The sequence below is a fragment of the Haliaeetus leucocephalus genome, unplaced genomic scaffold (assembly GCF_000737465.1).
Source record: "Haliaeetus leucocephalus isolate CR32 unplaced genomic scaffold, Haliaeetus_leucocephalus-4.0 Scaffold1, whole genome shotgun sequence".
Lineage (NCBI taxonomy): Eukaryota > Metazoa > Chordata > Aves > Accipitriformes > Accipitridae > Haliaeetus > Haliaeetus leucocephalus.
Window position 1 is genome coordinate 24,154,839 of NW_010972437.1, and position 20,549 is coordinate 24,175,387.

At 51.1% G+C, this 20,549-nt stretch overlaps 1 protein-coding gene across 1 annotated transcript in view; it reads right to left on the reverse strand.

Annotated features, from left to right (window-relative positions):
• HEG1 (heart development protein with EGF-like domains 1) overlaps positions 1-5,407 on the reverse strand; it is a 30,580-nt gene extending 25,173 nt beyond the window's left edge. Inside the window, exons 1-2 of the mRNA XM_010569961.1 lie at positions 5,311-5,407; positions 3,912-4,142 (exon numbers count right to left, since the gene is read on the reverse strand). Coding sequence (XP_010568263.1) covers positions 3,912-4,142; positions 5,311-5,407 — 328 coding nt within the window. The remainder of the gene's footprint in view (positions 1-3,911; positions 4,143-5,310) is intronic.
• Positions 5,408-20,549: the final 15,142 nt, after the last annotated feature.

The window sequence follows — 20,549 nt, forward strand, 5'->3', positions numbered from 1 at the left end:
ATGTGGCTTACAAAAAGTAATGAAAATCTCAACTTAAACCCATGTTTTTTAGCTGCAGGCTGTGCACAATACCCAATTTACGCATTTAAGCTGCCTTTGAGCCTGTTTAAATAAGGAGTATACACCTCTAACTTCAAATCTAGAGGATGAGCTAAACCAGGCCTGGTTTACATTTTCTAGTGACAGTCCAGAGAGCCAAGCTGCTGTCTTAGTGCTGGGCTGACGGCACGGCTGTGGGGCCGAGTCCCCCCCAGCACCGGGCACGCAGGGCTAGACGCAGCCTCACCCATAAGATGCTCAGAAACCCCCCGGTGCCCCAGCCTGGCGTTCGACCCAGCCTGATTTACCCCACATTTAGCAGGCGTGCTGCCCCAGGGCTCTCCCAAACCGCAGCACTGGGGATGCCAATATTTCACCAGCTCACCAGGAGCAGGAGCTGCACTCACAGAGCAATGGGCTTAATTGTGAATTGATGGTGAATGGTGGGGCAGAGCTTATTTGGGACCACTCCAAGGGCACAGGGCGAGTCAGCACTGTCGTGGCTGTGGGGACTCCCAAAATGCCGCCGCTCTTACAGACCAGCCTGCGTGGCAGACGCAGCACCAGGCGATGGCTGCAAATCCCCAGCAAACGTGTCTCTGGCAGGGAAAAAGTGCATGCACTTATTTCTAACCGATGGCTGCTTTTCCCAGCATGGGAGTTTCATTAGCAATGAGGACACTGATGTTTTTCACTTTTTCACCCAAAAGCTGAGATCCACTCCCACCCTTCCCACCAGCCCCGCTGCCAGCCCGACGTAGCCAGTAATAAAAATATCCATGTATCCAACGGTGACTGATGGCCATATCTAAAGAAAAACAGCGTGGGGGTGCAAAATCTTGTCCAGCCCCAAAGCAGCCAGCTTTCAGACTAACAAATTTACCTCTGAAAGTACTTTCGGAGGCAGAGAGGGAGCTTGTGAGCAAAGGCTCCCCAGGAGACTCTGGGAGATCGGTGGCTTCCCGTGAGCCATTAGGATGGCGTGTCCCCGTCCCCGAGGAAGAGAGGGTCCCCTGCAAAGAGCTGGTGGGGTCGGTGCTGGTGTCAGAGCCCCTCGTCACCCTGGCTGTGCGGCTGTTTGCGGGGGACCCCGGTGCCCCCGCTGCCACGCGAGGCGCATCAGCGCTGCGGGCATCCGAGTGCAGCGTTGCCTCTTCTGCAGCAGGGATGCTCTTGGGTTCATAACTGCTGCTAAAGGCTAAAAAAAGGAGAAAAGAAATATAAAACTGCATACACTGTGAATGAAAACAGCTGGGTAGGCTTCATCCTGCTATCAGTAGATGTAGACAACGTATGTGTGAATATTCAATACGGAAATATTTAATACTGGGAAATCATTAAGACAGGGAAAAAATAGTCTCTATATAGGAACTCATGAAGTTACTGCTTGCAAAATTCAACTGAAAGTTTTCAAGGAAAATCTATCCTCCTCTTCCAACAAGAATAATATTTATCCATACTTTCATTTCTGTGAAATGTTTTTAAATGTACAGAATGTGCCAAATACAATATTATTCCTCCTTTCTTTAAAATAAAAAGGATGTATTTTGTTTATAAAGAGTCTTTAAATAATGTTCTGAGTTATACAGCTAGCTATCGAAACTCACTCGTGGAAGCGCTTTCCAAAGCAGACGGTGAGCCTGTGAGTAACGGGTCTGTGGCACCTCTGCCACCACCACCCTGGGTTCCCAAAGACATCCCAGGGGACTGGGTCTGGTCTGAAGAGCTGGTGATTTCGGTACCAGAGGTGGAAATCTCTGCTGCATCGGCCAGCCTGGTACTGGCTGGCAGAGACCTTAACGTCCTCTCTCCACCCTTGGTGGCTGTTGTGGAAACAGAGGTGCTGGTGGTGGGGAAATCTGAAACTCTCCTCTCCGTGGCTGAGACGTTGGATGGCTGGTAGCTGCTTCCAATGGCTACGGCACAATAAAAAAACCTGGATTTATACATATGAAATTATAAACAGATGGATCCATTTTCTTCCCAGATGCTTACAGCGCACATGCAGATATTAAGCATAGGAAGTTTTCAATCTGGACAAAGTGCTCTTCTGGAAAGGCATGAATCCCTTCGTCGCAGGAAGACCTTGCACAAAACCCGGGGCTCGCTGCCAGGACAGCACGGCTTCATGAGAGCCACGGCGGCTCGGCCAGCGGGAAACCACATGGGACAAGGACTGCGGGGACTTGCCTTTAAATCCCACCTTTGCTCTAAGACTAGTGGAAATAGGCTCAAGCACTCTCAGTTATTTTTTTGTAGCTTGAACACAGCATCAAACAACGAAGGGGGGGAACCTGATTGCGGCCACATTCCCATATGAGCCTGCAGCTCACTACACATCCCCGGGCTTAATGGGACACAAGGAAAAATGCTTAAGGAAGCACGAAATAGGGTAAAACAACAAATCGTAGACTAACCGAGCTCACCCGTGGCAGTGCTTTCTGAAGCTGGGTGAGAAGGGGCGAGCCGGTGCTCTGTGGAGGCCCCAGGGAAACGTTGCCACACTGGGGCCACCGAGGAGGGTGCCAAGGCCAGGGACTGAGCCGCGGAGCCGGGCGCTGCCCTTCGGATACCGGACTTCGGGTTTTCTGCAGCCCCAGCTGCCGTGACAGAGGGAAGGGATGCATCAGTGTGAGAACCCAACGCTTTCAATAGTTCATGTGGAGTGGGACAAAGTCTCCGTTTCTGAGCGCTCCAAAAATTAGCTGCTTGCAAAGCAAGCGAGGGGAAGCCGCAGAGCCCAGGAATCTCGGGGGTTTTGTCCTGTAAAGGTTGTTGAAGCACAGGCACCTCACCCTGTCTAGCCGAGAGCAAACCCACCCGGCATGGCCGTGAGCATGGGTTACCAACACAGCTCAGGTGGGACACAGAGCTCAGGTGGGGCTGGGACCTTGCCTTTGCTCTGCAGCTGGCACTGAACCAGCCAAGATACTTCACAGCTGCAGATGCCCACCCTGCAGGAAACATGGTGATAAGGTCCAAAGATCCTTTTTTTTTTTTTTAAGTGGAAAATGTTGGGGGTTTTTGGACCAACTGATTTTTTCCATTGCTTTTTCCTTCTTTCAGCAGGGAATGTCAGCTAACCATCCAAATAATAACAGAGCGCATGCAAAACACAGCACCTTCTCTGTTTCAAGAAAGGAAAAGCTATATAAAGGCTTTTTAAAGCTACAAAATAAATCTATGGGCCAGCAAAGCTCACCTCCAAAAGCGCTGTCTGTGGCAGGCGATGCTGTGAGCAAAGGGCTTGTGGAGTCTCCCGTGACATCCCTGGGGTGTAGCATGACGTGATTTGCACCAGTCTGGGTACTGGAAGCTTGGGAGGAGGACTGGGGCTTTCCAGAAGAGCCAGGGAAGGGGGTGCTGGGCAGGGGCTGCAGCATCCCCCCGCCGCTCCCCAAGGGGCTGGGTGAAGTGGCTGCAGTGCCCATGGGAGGGCTGCCAGGTGGCTTCGTGCCCACCCAGCCTCTTGCCAGTTGAGAGGGGCCGCCGGTGCCTGCAAGGCAATGGGGGAAAGCAAATGAGAGCACAGAGATGGGCTGAGCTGCCCACCCAGCATCCTCCGCTGTCACCCTCCGCCTCCCCCTGCAGCCCACGGTCCCCTCGTCTGTACTCTGCCTACAGCAACTTTGTGTTTGGGAGCTGCACCAAGTAATTCATAATTTTCAAGGCCAGGAGAAGCCACATGGATCCTTCTCTCCATCTTCGTGCACGAAGTGAGCCACAAAACTGCCCTGAGCACATGGTGAGGATGTAGGGCTGGATCCGGCACACAAAGCTCTAGCAGTGCAGGGGAGCCAGGCTTAACCGATGCCCAGTTTTTCTGGGGAACAGCATCCACCTTGTTACCAGGCTGAACTAGGATGGCTCACCTGGGCGTTGAGTCTCCGCAGATGAAGGTAGCAGCACCGTCCTCGTTGCGTTGTCAAACCCCACCACATCCTGGGCCCTGCCATACCCGCCCAGCACCCTCTCAGCCAAATCGGTGCTGACGGCTGCCAAAACCAGTGGCGTCTTCTCGGCGGATGGAAGGGTGCTGGGAGAAGCCAAAGCCCTCTTGTCTCTCTGCCGGCTGCCTGCAGCATGGTGATGGCTTCCAGCGGCTGGAAAGCAACACAGAGAGGGTCATGTTCCCCCTGGACAAGTTAATTTGTCTCGGCTGGGGCAGCAGCAGCATCACCCGCAGTGGTATCCAGCCCTACCATATGCATTAGGTAGGGTCACTGCTGCATCCCCCAGGTTTCCTCTATTTAACACAGAGCACACGGCAAGAGGGATTGCTGGGAATAGAGGGTCTCTGGCACAAAAAAAAAAAAAAATCGGCATTTCAAAATTTGTCTTCATTTGTACATGGCAAAAAAACCCCAGTTTTTTTTAAAAAAACATTAAAAATGCAGAAGGCACTAAGGAGGTTACATCAGGACAGCCAGCAGCTGGTAGCCTGGGCATGCCAGCTCCACACTTTAGTCCCTAAGCAGAAAAAACTGAAGAATTAAAAAATTAAAGAAAGCCTCTATGCTCATATCTCAGCAAGACACTTATTTCATCCGGGCATATTAAGATAAAAAATAAAGTGGGGACAGGGCAATCAGCACAGTCTTGTCCTTCTGGTGCAGGAAATAGGTTTTGGTTTAGTGCATGCTTAAAAAAGTACACTGGTTTACTCACGACCACAGTCCCACCAAATGTGAAGATTATGAACAAGCCCAAAGGTAAGCGTTCACTTGCACGATTTCCACGCGAGGACCTCAGCTACAAATCCTGACACAGCTGCTCAGATATTTTTAACTCAGGCACTTATAATCTAGGTTGGGTTTGTGATGGGGTTCAGCTCCTTCTGAGAGGAGGCACGGGGATGCCGGGGGTCTCCGCTCTGTACGCAGCCTTCAAGCTCCGTGGATGGGCAGGACTCTCTGGAGTGCCGCTGGGTGGTGAATAATGACAACAGCAGCTCCCGAGAATCACCTTCACTGTAATGTTAAAAACCCCCCCAGCTTTCCTGGGACTGGATTTCTTCCAAAAATCTGAATTTCTAGCAGCAGGTGGGAATACTTCCTAACCCACCAGCTACGCTCGGTCCATGGGCTGGGTACGGCAAATGGGGACACTTGCATCAATAAAACTCACCGGGAGGATGGCTGTGGGCAGGCAGGTGGGTCACTGTCCCAGCAGACAGGCTGTCCAGGGATCCTGCTCCTGGTGGGGTGACATCCCCACCACCGGTGGGGGGACCAACATGCCTCATGACCCCACTCGCCACTGGGACCGCACCATGCCTGGCAGACAGCGATGCCCGCTCCCTGCTCCCAGCCAGCATCGTCACCAGCTCCACACTGTCCATGAGAGCACCAGAAGTCCTTAACTCCATGTCCGAACTTCTCCTCGCCTGATGGCTGCTTTCGATGACTGAAAGAAAAAACAAGAAAAAAAATTAAAATCCCATCAGCACAGGACGTGCAGGCTTGGCTCATTGGAGTAACACTGAGGCCAAGCTCTGATCTCATTTACACTAGAGAAAATTTTGCATAATCAAAACACAGACATGAAATTTATTTTTGGATTCATACCAGTGGAAATTAGATTGGTCTGTGGGGCCAAATGCCGAAACCCACCTTTGTGCACAAGATTAATGCAATTCAGCACCCCCATGCTTTTTGTCTGTTAGGAGAAATAATCTTTAAAGGAGCAAAAAGAAAGTCTTAAACAAATAACTGATGGAGATACATGCAGTGTGGAGTCCATGGGGGGAGTGTGTAGGTCTCCAGAGCTGATGGCCAGCTAGAGCCCAGCACAGCCCCTGTGCCCCATCCCGAGGGAGTGATGGGAGGGGGCCGGGCCCCACAGCTCTTCCCCTCTCTCCGCTCGGCCAGTGCTCGCTGGATGCCTCATCTCGAATCCCACCACCTCCAGAGACCCGGCATGAAGCTGGCTGAGAACTGCAGGGCAAACAGGAGGCTTGGCACAACCCATCCAGCCACCACAAGGCACCGGGACAGAAGAGATGAATGTATGGTGTGGATTACACTGGCCATCCAGGTGCTGAAGCACCCCAAGGTGATGGACATTTTGGTGTATCTGACATTAATGTCTACGAGAACATGAGAAAAAAGATGGAGAAGTTTGTGCACCTGCAGGTCCATTTTCTGTGAGCAAACACAGCCGGAGCCCCTGCTACAACCTAAAAGTGTTCGGTCTGCTCTCTTGCTCCTGCTGGAAGGCTGCTCCAAGTTCCCACCTCTCCCATCACCCAGAATAATTTTCTTATTTCATTAGAAAATGAATAAACAAACACATTTATGGAATAAATGTTGGTTCCCAAGCCAGCATAACGCTTTAGCTTAGCTAGCTCTTCTCCTCCCTCCACTTGCTCCCCACTGTGCCGATGTATAACAGCAGCAATCTCATCTCCTCTTTGCACAAGTTTCTTCTGCATTTCTACCATCTGCTGTATCTCATGGACCCCAAAATGACTTCTCCCAGGGATGTCAATAGGCATTACATGCTTTACGGGATCTCCAAAAGCACACAGATGGCTGTGTGCAGCTCTAGAATATAAACATGTTCCCAAATCAGGTCTTAAGACATTACTCAGTAGCCAACTTCTTGGCTCAATCATTAACACCGACCGCCGGCAGCAGCAGCAGCAGGACTCGGCGCGGTAGCTGTAGCTTCAGCCTTGGCTCTGTCATCCAGCCTGATACTGCCTGGAGCAGAGCATCTAGTGACAGCTGCCGTAAGCAGTTCCAGTGAGATTTGCCGAGGGAATCGGGGTTTCCAGCCCATGGTACCAGCCAGAGCTGTGCAAGGATTTCCCTGCACGTCGGTCACATGAAAACCAGCAGCAACCATCCCTGCCCTATGTTAGAGCCACGAGGCTTGGCTGGTACTGCAGCCTCAGATGCTCTTCAAAGCCCACAACAAGTCAAAGCGAGTCCAAATCACGGCTGTGTCATCTGAAACAGCGAGATCCCAGTTTTACCCATCTTCCTTATAACCAAAATGCAATCTCTGGGCTGAAATAGCCCAACGTACACTCCACTTGCTGAGTGGGCAGAATGGGAGCCTGGCTAGGGAAACTGCAATGTAGGGTCTGAAGTCTCTCAAGAAATTGAGAAAAATCAGATATTTGGGGAGGGGAACTCTCCCCACTTTGCAGCTCAGAGATCCACGAGGCTATGGGACATGTCCTGCCTGTTGCGCACATGGCATCTCAAAATAGGGCTGCGGGTGATACACGGGCAGCAGCTAAAGGCACCGCTCAGTCTCTGCCCGAAAGGTCTGACGTTGAAGGTTAAGCTTTGCACACCTCTCCCTGGCCTCCAAGCACATTCTGTAAGAAAGCTGTGCCTCAGAGAAACACCCACGGGACACCTACTCCTCCTTGCCTTGCGTGTCTCCTTTGGGGTTGCTGTACCTGCCGCCCCAGAGGTGGCAATTTCAGGAGCGGTCTCCTCTACCCATCTGCAATAGCTTCGGTGGGAACTCAACAAGAAAAAAAGAGACACGTAGGTAGGACAGTCTGCATTTCATCCTGGCAGTCTGAGCACCACGAGGCCGAAGGAGACAAGAGCTGCAGTGGAGCAGAGCCCCTTGGGTGCCTTTACTGGGAGCCCTAGCCGTGGCTGCGCTGCCCACCTCGCCGAGCACACCGAGCAGCCACTGCCGCCTGGAGCCCACTGTCAGCCACCTCCTGTCCCATGTAACAAGCGGCTCCTTGTCCCCATTTGGATGAGGGGATGCAAAGTCACAGGGGACGCTTGCTACGCTCATTTGCAAGCCAATACCCAGCCTGTAATTGTAACCCGCAAGTCCATTTATAGCAGCCCCGATGCTGAAAAAATCTGGGTGTGCTGGAGGGCGGCGCACTGAATTTCTCTCCGTTACGCTCTCGCTAAAAGCTTTCAGCTGTGTAACCCATGCTTACTGTGCCCCAGCAGCCGGCTTTGCTACACAGAAAAAAGGCAAAGCAGCAGATGCTTAAAGAAACCCTTAGGGGATGAGTGTAGACAGGGAAATTTGCTTTCTCAGGTTGCCAAGTCATATGTCAACAAGGGCTCTCGCCAAGCACACTAAAATATATAGCGGGGCACTGCAGCAGGCATTTAATTGCCACTTCTTAAAAATAACCCTGGAAATGCCAGCAAAAACCTTCAGCTACGACCCTTGATTGAATGCAATCTGTTCAAAAGTAAAATACTGCTGTTTGCTTGTCTGGTGGTTGTTTGCCCTGCAAATCCACCTCGGAGTTTTCTCTATCCTCTTTTGGCTCTGCAGAGCAGCTGGGAATAAACCAAAGCAAAACCCTTCCCCTTATCATGGGCGCCAGCAAACCTGGCTTTGAGTGCAGCCACGGAGTGGATGGGATGAATAAGAAGGTATTATTTACACAGGCTTTTTAGAGTCATCTGGCATTTTTAAGTCTGCCCTGCAAGGTACACCAGGTCCTGGTGCAGGGAGAAAATACTCTCGCCAGCATGGGCTCAGCTCCCCAGTTTGGTGGGTGCAGAGCATGAGCTGTGCTGGAAAAGCTAACCCACAGCATGTAGTAAGGAAAGCTGAAAAAATCAGGCTGTTCGACAAAATAGACATGAAATCTCAGCTCATCACACAGCCACCAAGCCTGCCAGAAGTGCAAGACCACCACAATCATCTCCTCTTTGACTTGCCTGCAGAAGTTAGCCTTCAAAGATGACCCTTCGCCGAAGCAGGTGGACCAGATGCAAGCTTCTTCCAAAAAAATACACTCAGGACCATCTGGCCTTCCCTGATGCATTAAAGGCTTAAAGCAGAGGGGCTCTTTAGCTCAGGTGCCCATTTGTCACTAACAGTTTCGTCACATCCTAAGCTGCCAACTACTTTCCGCTGTTTAACTCCACGTGACCGCAGCTGTCAAGAGAAATATTTGACTTCCAGTGCAAAACCCTCCTGCCACCCGCCGGACCAGTGTTTTCCTTCCCAGTTAAAACTAGCAGTGATGCTCACCAGACAGGTCGAGGCTTGGAATTACTTTTTCTTAGCAAGCATAACAAGTCCACGGCTTGCTGGGAGCTGAGTTATAACGCGGCCAGGACAAACAGATCAAGTTCCAGCTGATTTCTCGAGGCTTTGGGTTTGCCCCTGGCAGCCCAGCTGGATGTCTACCTTGTGAGACTCCTGAAAAATCCTTTTTGGACCAGCGATTTTCTGTCTCCATCCCTGGGTGCAGCATGGGCACTGCCCTGGCCAGGAGGTGGCTGCTGCCAGGGCAATGTCATGGTGATGCTCGAGGCTCAACCATGGGACAGCACAACACCAAAAAGGACAATACTGCAAGTTTTCAGCAGCAGTTGTGATCGCTTATAGACATTTTAGGGCAGGGAATGAGGAGGCATGTATCCTGCTAACGCCAGAGGAGCAGGATCCCTGCAGACAGCATTTGGCAGGAGCATCACAGCCAGCCAAGGCACACCACGAGCTATATCCCAGCCCCGCTGCCTTCCTGAAGAAGGAATTTTTCTCCTCAAAGGGCAGAAAAATACTCCCTTGACCTGGGAACGCAAATTTAATCTGTGTTTGCATACAAGGAAAGCCAAAGGCAGTTGCTTGGCTGCCCAGAGCAGGCCTTCACCCCAGAGCAGTCCCTCCTCAGGAGGGTGGCGATTCCCTGGGGACCGATCCCGGTACGGCCGCCCATGCAGCAGCTCTTTTGCCAGGGCTACGGCCACCCCAGGAGCATCCCATGCTGAGCTGAGCACGCGTGAAGCTAAAGCAGGCTCCTCCCGAGGATAGGCAGCTATAATTATAAAGCCCACATCTGTTAACGTTGCATAATCTTAACATCATCCAAGGCTCGCGGAGGGAAAAAAAACGCATCTCGACTTCGAAAACTCCTTGCCAGCTGTAGGAAAAGGTTAGGAGGAAAGGCAGGCTGCGAAGGAGGAGAAGCGGGGAGCAAAGCCGGGGCTGCCGGCCCCGCAGCGGGTGGCACGGGTAGCTGCCGGACCCCGCCGGGGCTGGGGCCGGGGCTGGGACCAGGCTCTGTGCTCTGTTTTGAACGGCTGCTGCGGATGTCGGGATCATGGGTGGAGGCCGGTTAGGAGCCAAGTGAGTTTGTGCGAACAAAAGCTACAGCCCTAAATCTGGACCGTCCAGGGCTCTCTGGGATTTTCAATTTCCTTCCTTGTTCTTGCCCTGAAAGGAGCAGTTCGGGGGGGGGGGGGGGGGGGGGGGGGGCGAAATGGAGCTTAAAAAAAAATTTCATACTTGAAACGGGTCAGTTGAGCGTAAACACGCTGATAATATTGCTCAGGGAAGGTCCCTCGTGTGCACTAAGCACGGGAAGAATGCGAGAGGTTTTTAACCACATGCGGTCAACCCTTTTTTGCTAATTCTTTCAATATTAATAAAAGGAATTATTCAGGCTGGATGAAGAAAGGTGGCGAGAGAGGGTGGATGGGGAAGAGAAGAGGTGCAGGAGCCCTGCCAGTGCCTCCCACCCTGCTGCAGAGCTCGGTTTGGATGGGGTACCCTATAGATGTGTCCCCTGGCAAAGCCTTACTCTGGTCCTCGTGCTCCTCATCCTCTCCCCACTGGGTCCCAGGCAGAGCAGGACAGCAATTCGCAGGACTTTAAATCATTTTAACCATAATACGAAGGATTTATCGAGCCACCAAAGGTGACTAGAGCTTTAATACATCAGCTCAAGAAAGGTGATGGGGGCTTAAGGCCAGCAGCAGGCCCTGCAAGCTCTGAGTGCCAAGGTCCAGGTAGTTATCACCTACCTGGACACTGTGGGTGATGGGTGCCCACGGGGCTGGGGACAACAGCATTGTCCTCAGCCCCTCCTATGCAAGGCCATGGCATTTTGCTTGCAGTGCTGCTTTATGAGACAAAAACACACTGCACTTCCACACCACCTCCTCTCCGGGACCTGTAAAACCAGGGAGGATGCTAAAGGCCATTTTTACTTCCTATCCTTTTATTCATGATCCCAGAGCCTGATGCTCAGAGATGCCATAAGGAAAAAAAAGGATCCAATTATTGCTCTTAAAAGCAGTACCCTAAAGCAGAGAAACAGGTACTCTACAATAAAAAGCACACAGAAACCTGTGGTCATTTCCAAAAGTGTGGGATGCGTGCATACGGCCCGCCTGCAACTGGGGATAAAACCTACGCAGTGCAGAGACAGGATGTTGTCTCGCTTATCCAGTGGTTTCCAGCCTCTTAGTTTTGGTGTCCTAAACATTTCCCTGGGGAGGTGCAGGCTCCTGGATCACCAGCTGAAGCCTGTGAAACCCTGAGTATCTTACTCATCTTTCTTGGACAGTTTGGGTTCACTCCGCAGATCTCTGGGACCGCATGGACCCATGCTGCCTGAAAACCACCAGCCCAGGGCGCAGAGCAGCGCCTTAAACCTCTTTTCATGAGCTTTTGTTTTTAAACAGCTTTTGGCAACTGAATTAAAAAAAGATTCCTGTTTTATTGTCGAGTCTTTGGAAAACGTGTTCAAATACAAGTCCACTTCCAACAGGGATAAGCTGTCTCATGACTCCCCATACTCCTAAAAAAAACTACAGCCATGCCAAGGCTCCAGTAAAATCTCAGTCCACCCATCCCTACGGCTAGTGAAGAGGGAACCAAGCCTCCAGGCCCATAGAGGTGCCACAGGGCCCCAGGAGCCATGTCCCTGCTGCCTTTCCTGAGCAGAAAACCCGAATTAGCTGTATTTGCTTGCTTGCCACCTCGTTTATTTTCTACCTCAGAAGTGTCCCCTCTGGCGTTAATGTGGGAAAAGCCCCTGCAGCCCCCCGGGGGTGTGAAGTCAGCTCTGCCACAGCACCAGCTGACAGGGCCCGGGAGCACTTACCAGAGGGATTTCTTTCTTGTTTTCAGTAAACATTAATAAAAATAAGCCAGAAGAAATCTCACGAATAGCACAGCTCTCTGAGCACTCACACCTCCTCTCCGTCCTCTCTCCCGCTGCCCTGCGATGCTGAAATGCCTCCAACCACCCTGCCTGCACCGCGGACCCCAAATGCTGAATCCCAGCACCGCCTAATTTGCTTCTAAAACCCTCCAGGCTTTTCCGTAACGTCCTGCAGAAATGTTATAGAAAATATCCCCCACACAGCACTTCTCCTTCCTCTTTCCAGGGTTTTTAAAGTCCCCTGGAAGCTTTGCTCGGCGGGAAGGCAGCGGTACCCTCGGCGGCACTCACGAGGCTGGAGCAAAAGCCGTGCAGGGACCCAGCCCGGTGTCATTTTAACTTGTGCTCCCATCTGAGGGCAGTGCTGCTGGAGACTGTCAGACGGCTCGGGGAGGAAGTCTCCTGGCAGGGCTCCACCAAAGTGGAGTTGCTAGGTCACTGGAACAATAAAAAGGCAAGAAAAAACATCCTGGCTGCAAAAAAGAAAGGGGGGAAAAAAAAAAAATGAAAAAAAGCCATGGCAGTGCGTACAGCGCTGGTTGAGTGGAAAGAAACAGGGCTGGAGAGAGCAGGATGATGCTGTTGCTGGCTTTTGTAAGCCAGGTTTGCAACTGGTAAAAATCTCACATGGGGCAATATTTCCAAGGAAGCTAGCCCGCTGCTGCTATGGAGAGACTGATTACCCTTTGCATATTAACCAGGGCATCACAATCCATCGTATGACTTTCTTGCACCATCACATGCCCCCAGCAGCTGCCCACGTTCATTTAAACTGGTAATGTAAGAAAACTGCCTCCAAGCAGGGCTATATTTCAGTGATAAGAGGGTGAGAAGCCTCACAAGGTACAGAGTACTGTGCAGCCCCCAGGGCTTGGGCTCCTCTCTAAGGAAAGGTGCTAGCAGCTTAGAAGCTGCAGGATGAAATTTTGCTTCCTGAAAAGTTTAATTTCAAGGCCAGAAGGGAGCATTAGCTCATGCTGTCTGACCTCATGTATAACCAAAGTCATTCCATGTACGTTATTTACTCCCAATATAAGCTCAGTGACTTGTATTTGACTTAAATGGATTTTGCAGGGGAAAAAAACCAAACTACTGGTATTTGTGATTATTAAGGATTGTGCTTAAAACCATGAGAACTATGGGCTGAAGCATAGACTTTTCTGCACAAAACCTCACTGCACATCAAAAAGCCATACCCAGCGGTGTGAAGTGTACGTGTGGCAGGAGCCGTCCGCCCCAGGAGCTGAGGACTCTGGCCCTTTGCAGACCCAGGAGGAAACAAGGTGGTATTTTCATGTCAGACTCTGGAAACAAAACCACAGGTCCCTGCTCCAAAGTGGTCTGAGCCCAGGAGCTGCTTCCTACAGCCAGGAGGGGACAATAAATACAGGCAAGATGGAGAAGGGAGTAGGAAAAGGAGTGCTGCCACATTGAGAGGCCACGCTGGGAGGTGCCACGGGTCCCTGGGGGCCAAGCGATGCTGCCCACGGCCACAGGGAGGGCTTTGGTCCAGGTGTCTTGACCAGAGCCTTGCTCCAGCAATGCACTTAAGAAGAGCTCCCCAGGGAACTATTCTCCATGCTTAATGCTAAGCACACACCAAAGAGCTTTGCTGGCTGGCGGCCACACCAGGGATGATGACCAGCCTGGGAACTGAGCAACTTCTCAAGGACATGGTGGGGACGAGAGGGATGAAGGGCCCTCTCAGATGCAGGAGGATCACAAGGCCACCAAGGGGTGGATGCAGTTTGGTGACGCAGAGATACAAGGCTCGCTGGATTCTTCCCTCCACGTAGACTAGCAAAATCCAACCCCATCCCAGGGGAAAACTGATGGCAGCCCAAGCCTTACACCCAGCTCTCACCTCCCAGCTGAAGGTGGGATGCAGGGCATGGTGTCGTGGCAGTGAGAACCACGGGTGCTCTCGTGGCTCCTACTCTTCCAGCAAAGGACGGTGAGACTTGGGAGGGGATGGAGAAAAAAGCAAACAGGCAAAAAACTAAAGCAGCTTAAAGAGAAATTAATCCCCAGAAGAGATAAGGGCCCCCACCTCCCTTCCCCCATCTGCTGCGAAAGGATGATGATCTAAATCGCATTTCCTAGATGACACCGCACCGATCTGCCGCCGGAAGCAGCGGTGGCAGCGCTCAGGATGGTGCCGGACCTCCTTCTTCCAGGGACCAGCCAGGTCCTTGCCCGCTGGCCGGCCACCACTGCCACCGCAGAGGAGCAGGGAGCCCCGGAGCCGCTGGAGCAGGCGTTCCCCCCGCTGCCCCGCGCAGCTCTCCCACCGCCTCTGCAGTCACATGTTTCCTTTCTGAGAACCAGGGGGGAAGGGATTTACCATTTCCAGGGCCTTTCTGCCTGTGTTTCGGGGAGGCTGAAAACAAGACGCCTTCTTTCGGCTGCGTGGGGGTCTCTGCTCTGCAGCAGGCAGCCCCGTGGCCGAGCCCTGCGGCCAGCAGTGGAAAAGGGTGATGGAGAAGGGCAGGATTGGGCCGTCACCCTCCGAGCTGTCACTGAGGACTCACAGGAGTCAGGGTCAGGTCACAGCCTACCTTGGTGCGTAGGGGCACTGTGTGCTGACCAAGGCAGCGCAGAAGATCAAGAGGCCAGAAATCGGCCCCCAAACCCCGTCTGCCCACACACTGACCCATATTACCCAGCACAGAGCCACCTCACACAGACTGCCTTGGCATGCTCTTGCCATCAAGTGATCATCAACTTTGGTCTTAACCCGGCATGTGACACGGCTTACCCAGCACTGTACGATCTCCAGGCTATACCAGCAATTTGCAGAACAGGATTATGAGGATCTCTCTCTGCACGGTATGGACCGTTCTGAGGCCACGAAATTGCTGGTACTCCCACTCCCCAGGTCAGAAGCCTCCTGGTCCTGATTTGGCTTTGTTCATGTATCATATTTGCTCCATGTCTCTCAGAAAAGACCATCTTCACAATTATTCTGCACTCTCTGATCAAGTTTCCCTCCTAAGAAACATCCTTTCAAAGGGCTTTTATCTGCAGGGTTGGCTGCCACTCTAATACTGCAGCCCCATTCTGTATTTGCTGAAAGAGCTGATAATGTCCTAAAAAGAATTAACATTTAGATGTTAGTCCTGTAACTGAATCCGAATCAAACAATGATGACTGTTCAAATGCCTAAAGCTACTCAGGGGTATTTTCCTTTGAGCTCTTCCAAGCTTGTACCAGGGGTAAGGAGCTTTCTAAAGATGCCTTTGTGAGCACCAGCTACTGAAACCCTTCTCCTTGTCCCTCCAGACACAGATACAATTATGCCCAGCTCCGGCACAAAGATAAAGGCTGAATTACAAGAGCAGTATTATGCTCCACAATCAGGGTCCTTGATTCCAACTGACAAGGAAAGCAAATCATACGCAGTTGGTTTGCTGATGTTTCCAATCCGGGAAATTCATTCCCATCACAGGGGAAGAAATTAGTTCAATACACAGGGTAACCTTTTGCGCTACCTCCCCAGCTTGTTAAATTACCTTAACTTGTCAGTTCATGAGATCTTACAAGTTACGCAGGGTCAAACCTGGCCACCACTTGTATGGGATATCTTTCTTTGCAGAAGGTTTAACCACCAGCTGCTACAGTTTCCCTGATAAGAAAGTGTTTTCTTACCTATAATGGCATGGATGTAGTAGGACAGCTATTCAGAGAAGCTGTGCAACCTTTCTCTGGAGTAAATTCTTAAAAACATGTTAGATAAACATCTTCTGGGGTGATCCTGCAAGGGGAGATGTCTTGAGATCCCTTGGGAGATATCTTGGGATCCCCTCCAGACCTGCCTTTTGCTTTTATAGAGTGGTCGAAAAACCAAACCAAACCAAAAACCCCTCAAATATCCAAACTCCAACCTCCACCCTTCAACTTACGTGTACTCCTCCCCCGAAGACAGGTCCTGCTGCCCTGGGTGGGCTGCAGTACCCTCCTGCTAGGCTATCACAGAAGGTATCTTTCCAATAACACATTGAAGCCAAATCTTCAACTTAGTGTGATTCATCCCCGCTTCAGCGACATTCAACAGAGTGTGATGTTTCACGCTGGTCCTCAGGGCTTAAGAGATTTTCCACAAGAGGAAGGGTGTTAACGCCAGCATCCTAACAAGTGGTGACGTGGATAATTGTGCTCTATAGATCCAAATTCCTCTTGTCACTCCAGATGCAGAAGTGCCTTTTAGCGTGCTCTTCAGGGAAAAAAGAGCCCTCCTTTGCTACTGGCTAACCCGAAGGAGCCTGTCCATCAGCCCAAAACTCCTGCACAGAGTTTCTTCCATGGTCTGGAGATCCCTGAGGGAATCTGAGGGTGGTTCTGGCAGCAGAAATGACAACTATGTCTGCCTTGTTATAGAGGCGAGAGGTCAGACTGATTCCTGTAAAGGCCTTTAAAACCTCTGCCATCACACCACGCTGAAAAATGCTGAGAAAAACGCCCTGAATGTGTGTGTGCAACACGATGTCCTCTGGGAGATGCAGCCTGTGCTGCATCTCTGGGACAACCATTAACCCTTCCCAGCTAACAATTCATCTGTCAGACCATTTCAGATGCTTCCTCAGCCCTTTCCCAGCTAAATTAGCTCAGGGTTAAAACAAAACGGGTATTTTCTCCCAGGCTTGAGCTGCAAGATCCTTGTTGCCATCTAACCACTGTGCAAAAGGTCCCTCAAACATCCCCGTGTTTGCCTTGGCAAAAGAACCACAAAGGTCACGGCGTTTCCAGAGGACTTTTTGCAAGCACTGTCTTGGGAACCCAAACTGGGGTGCTCACGCGGGGGGGGGCAAAGGGAAGGACCTGCAAGGAATTGGTTGCATTGCAAGTGACACGGTCACCCTCAAACAGCTTAAACTGCCCACAGCTGAGATGCTGCAAAAGCAGTTTTAAAAGTGTTCCTAGCTTCACATCCTTGCAAAGAATGAAAAGGCAGATGGAGCTTGCTTCTCCCAGCAGACAGTCAATCTGCCAAGGTCAAGGCACTTGCACAAGGTATTCGGACAGCTGGACAGAAAATAACTGAGGTTGCACCCAATTTTCCTGCTGCATTGCCCTGCACTTCCTTGCGCACCCTCTCTTTGCCTAGCAAAGTGAGACAATTAAGATGGTTGCACTTCTCCTGCAGACACACAGGCAGAGACCTGCCAAGCAGGAGTGTCTGAAATGGCCCCTCTGTCTGGACTCAAAAGCCTCTGGAGATCAGCTTTGAGCTAGTGGTATTTTTAAATACAGCCAACCTGGACTTCTTGTGTGTCTCCTGGATTTGCAGCTCACATTTTCAAGGGGTTTTTTTATCTACCACCTTGACAGCCAGAAGCTCTTTTTCTCTCCCCCCTAAGCAATTCTCCTGTAATGACAACTACAGGAGTTGGGGTTTTAAGGAAAGGCAGCCAAATCTTAGGAGCTCTCGACACAGATCCTGACTTTTGGCAGCAGCGCTCCTTCGCCCACAGCCGAGATGCTGACTGCAGCTTGGGAGATGCTTAAGTAACCAACTGCAAAACTATTTATCAAATGGTTCAAAGTCAAGGGCACAGTGGATGCAGAAGCAGATATAACCCTTCTCAACAGCCCTGCCTGTGCAAAGGACAGGCAATGGGAAATACCTTCATCCAAAGCCATGGGACAGACTGGGGGGAGCAGCACGGGAGCAGGGACAGCTTGTAGGATATTTCCTATAAGCTCCTTGCTTATAGGAAATAGGTTGGATTTTGCATTTCAGGCCCTTTAAAAATGATATTTTTATATCTCATGCATTTTTTACTGGATTCTGAAGAGATGAAGCTCCTGAGACAGCTTCGTCTGTCCTCCTACTTTGAAACAAATTAGCCTGAACGGCAGAGACCTCCAAGACAGCAAGTTCCTACAGACTTCATGAAGACCAGCACTTTGCTAGAGAAGACTCTAGTGAGTGTTCGACTTGGAGAGGTGCTGCACCCATACCAAGGAGAGTCCCCGTGGTTCGACCCATGCCCCAGCCGTGGGACCCATACACACTCAGCACCCACAGAGCCCAAAATAAACCACGGCACACACTAACGCCACACACCCTGTGGCGAGCAGAAGAGAGCAAACCACAGAGTAACTTTATCACATGTCTCTCCCTTGCATGGGTTTGCCCAAACACTGACAGCTCTAAAAGTGAGCCTCTTTCTCCCCTGGTTTTACACAACCACACTTTTGACCCCAGCACCCCAGTGAGTGGAAACCTCGCATCATTTTACCTTCCTCCAGTTGATCCCTCCGTTCACCCTGGCTCTGCCTGCCCCTTCTCCAAGCTCTTCAGGACCAGGGGTGACCATCACCCCATTCAGCACCCAGCTGAGATAAAAACCAAATTAACAGCAAAGAAGGGATATGACCCAAGATCCTAAAATGTGTATTATAAACCTGACAACATTCGGATCCTACAAGAGGTCCTCATTTTAAGCAGGAACTGGTTCTTATTCCCTTTTTCCCTTGTTCTCTCCTGAGCACTTCAGTAGACTGGGTCTCACAGCAGCGTTACTATAACACAGGCAACAGCTACACTAACAGCTTGGAGGAGCTGAAGTTTACAGAGCTTCCTTTACTCAAGGGGACTGCATTTTTCTAAGATTATATTATTACTTGGGCTGGTCGCTCAGTAATGCAACATCATTTCCCTTTTGGGTGGGAAAGTTCTCTCCTTGTCCTCAGACGCGAATGATTTCAGCCCGAAAGGATGAATGCGAACACTGCATAATCAAAGAGCCATAAATGAACTGTGCCCCTTGCTGAAGCAGCAGGATGTTATGGTATAGCACCTGGGCATTGAAAAAAATATATGGTGATGGGTGTACATGCATCAGCTGTATGTACGCAGAAAAGGGTGAGAGGGAAGGGTGGCCAGATACCACAAAACCATTTTCTCCTGATAGGCGCCCACGGTCTTCACTCTTTCACTGAGCCTGTTCTCACAACCCTCTTGCATCTGTTCTGGATGGATATCCCAGCAAATGAACCTCTAATATTTATGGAAACAGCAAATTGCAATTCAAATGTCACAAAACTGCTCAGAGAAATACAAATTTGAATTTATAAGCAGTTCTACTGCCACTGAAAATTGGGTTCTGCCTTTTACGCTCAGCCGATCAGCAAAGAGAAAAAACATATTGTATGACCTACATCTTCAATCGAATGTAAATAACAGGGGCTGTGGTTGGGGTATTAAGGCCTCGTGACGAGCTTGCTCACGAGCTACAGACTATGGATTTTGTATTGGACATTATGAGGGGAATATTACGAACAACCAACCTTTAATTCGCTTGGAGCGCCTTCTGACCCTCTCGCTGGTCAAACTGCCCCGAAAGCTTCTTTGCACCATTGCAACAGCAGAAAGTCACCACAACAGGTGTCAGGATCTGGCCATGCCTGTTTCCAGAGGAGCTCCATGCATGTCTGAGTGGATCGGCCCAGGAGTGAGCGGTGCTGTTCATCTGCCCAGAGACACCCTGACCCACCCAGACCCTCCTCACCCCCCCACACCTGAGAAACTCTCTTGAAGCTACGTGGAGAAGCAAAGCCAGGATCCAGAGGGTTTACGCTGGCTGTCTATGATCCCTCCAGCTCCAGATCATTTCCCCAGGGTATTGAGGAGGTTGCAGCCCTGCTCTGAGCACCTCACCTCCCTCCTGCCTCCCCACAGCAGCACAGACACAGGCAGAAAGACAGCGGTTTTGTGCTGCAAGAAGGCAGCAGGCTCAGCCATAGCTGAGCCCTACCACTCTGTACCTATCCTTATTTTGGAAATGGTACGTAGCTACCGTTGATGGGGAGCTCACAGCACCAGCCAATGGGTCCTTCCAGCAGCGACTCCAGAAGAGCTGCAGACTTCGGCGGTGCCTTAGTCTCTACACCACAGCACTGAAACACTATTGCTACACTGATAGGTTTTATTGCCTTGGTTATCTCGTTAACTGAAATAGTTCCTTATTTTGTGCTGCTTTTTATTAGCTCGGATGAACGCTTCATAAATAAAACCATCGCAACCAGACTGATGCTACTGAGCCCTCCGTCCACTTCTGTACAGCCGTAAGAGGAGCCAGCAGGACCAGCAGCAGCTCCCGCAGCAGCCGTGCATGGCCCCGGAGCCGGGGCTGGCCAGCGGCAGCACCCAAGCAGGCAGCCAGCACGCACCTACAGACGACTGGACTTTGGTCTCCACTTTCACCCAAGGGACAGCTCAGTGCCCGGTTTGGTAGCTAGCGGCACAGAGCAATCCCCTGGTCCTATTGCCCAGACACCTCCCAAAATCCCTTTTGCATGCAGGACTGCCTGAAACGCTGCGGGTTTGAAGAAGCGGCTTTACATTTCGGATGCACAGGCACAGTCCCAGCCCTGGCAGCATCCCTTCGAGTTTTGTACTACAACCACATCAGGACTAACTGCCTTTCTAGCCTGGTACCGCACCCCCTCCGCCAAATGAGCGCAATCCTCTGCCATCCCCGAGAGATGTGATGGTGATGGAGCCGCAAGCCTCCACACGGCGCTCGGCTGCTGTGACATGCCCCCTGTAGACGAAGAGGACAGGGAGGATGGAGCTTGGGACCTCAATCATGGAGGGTTT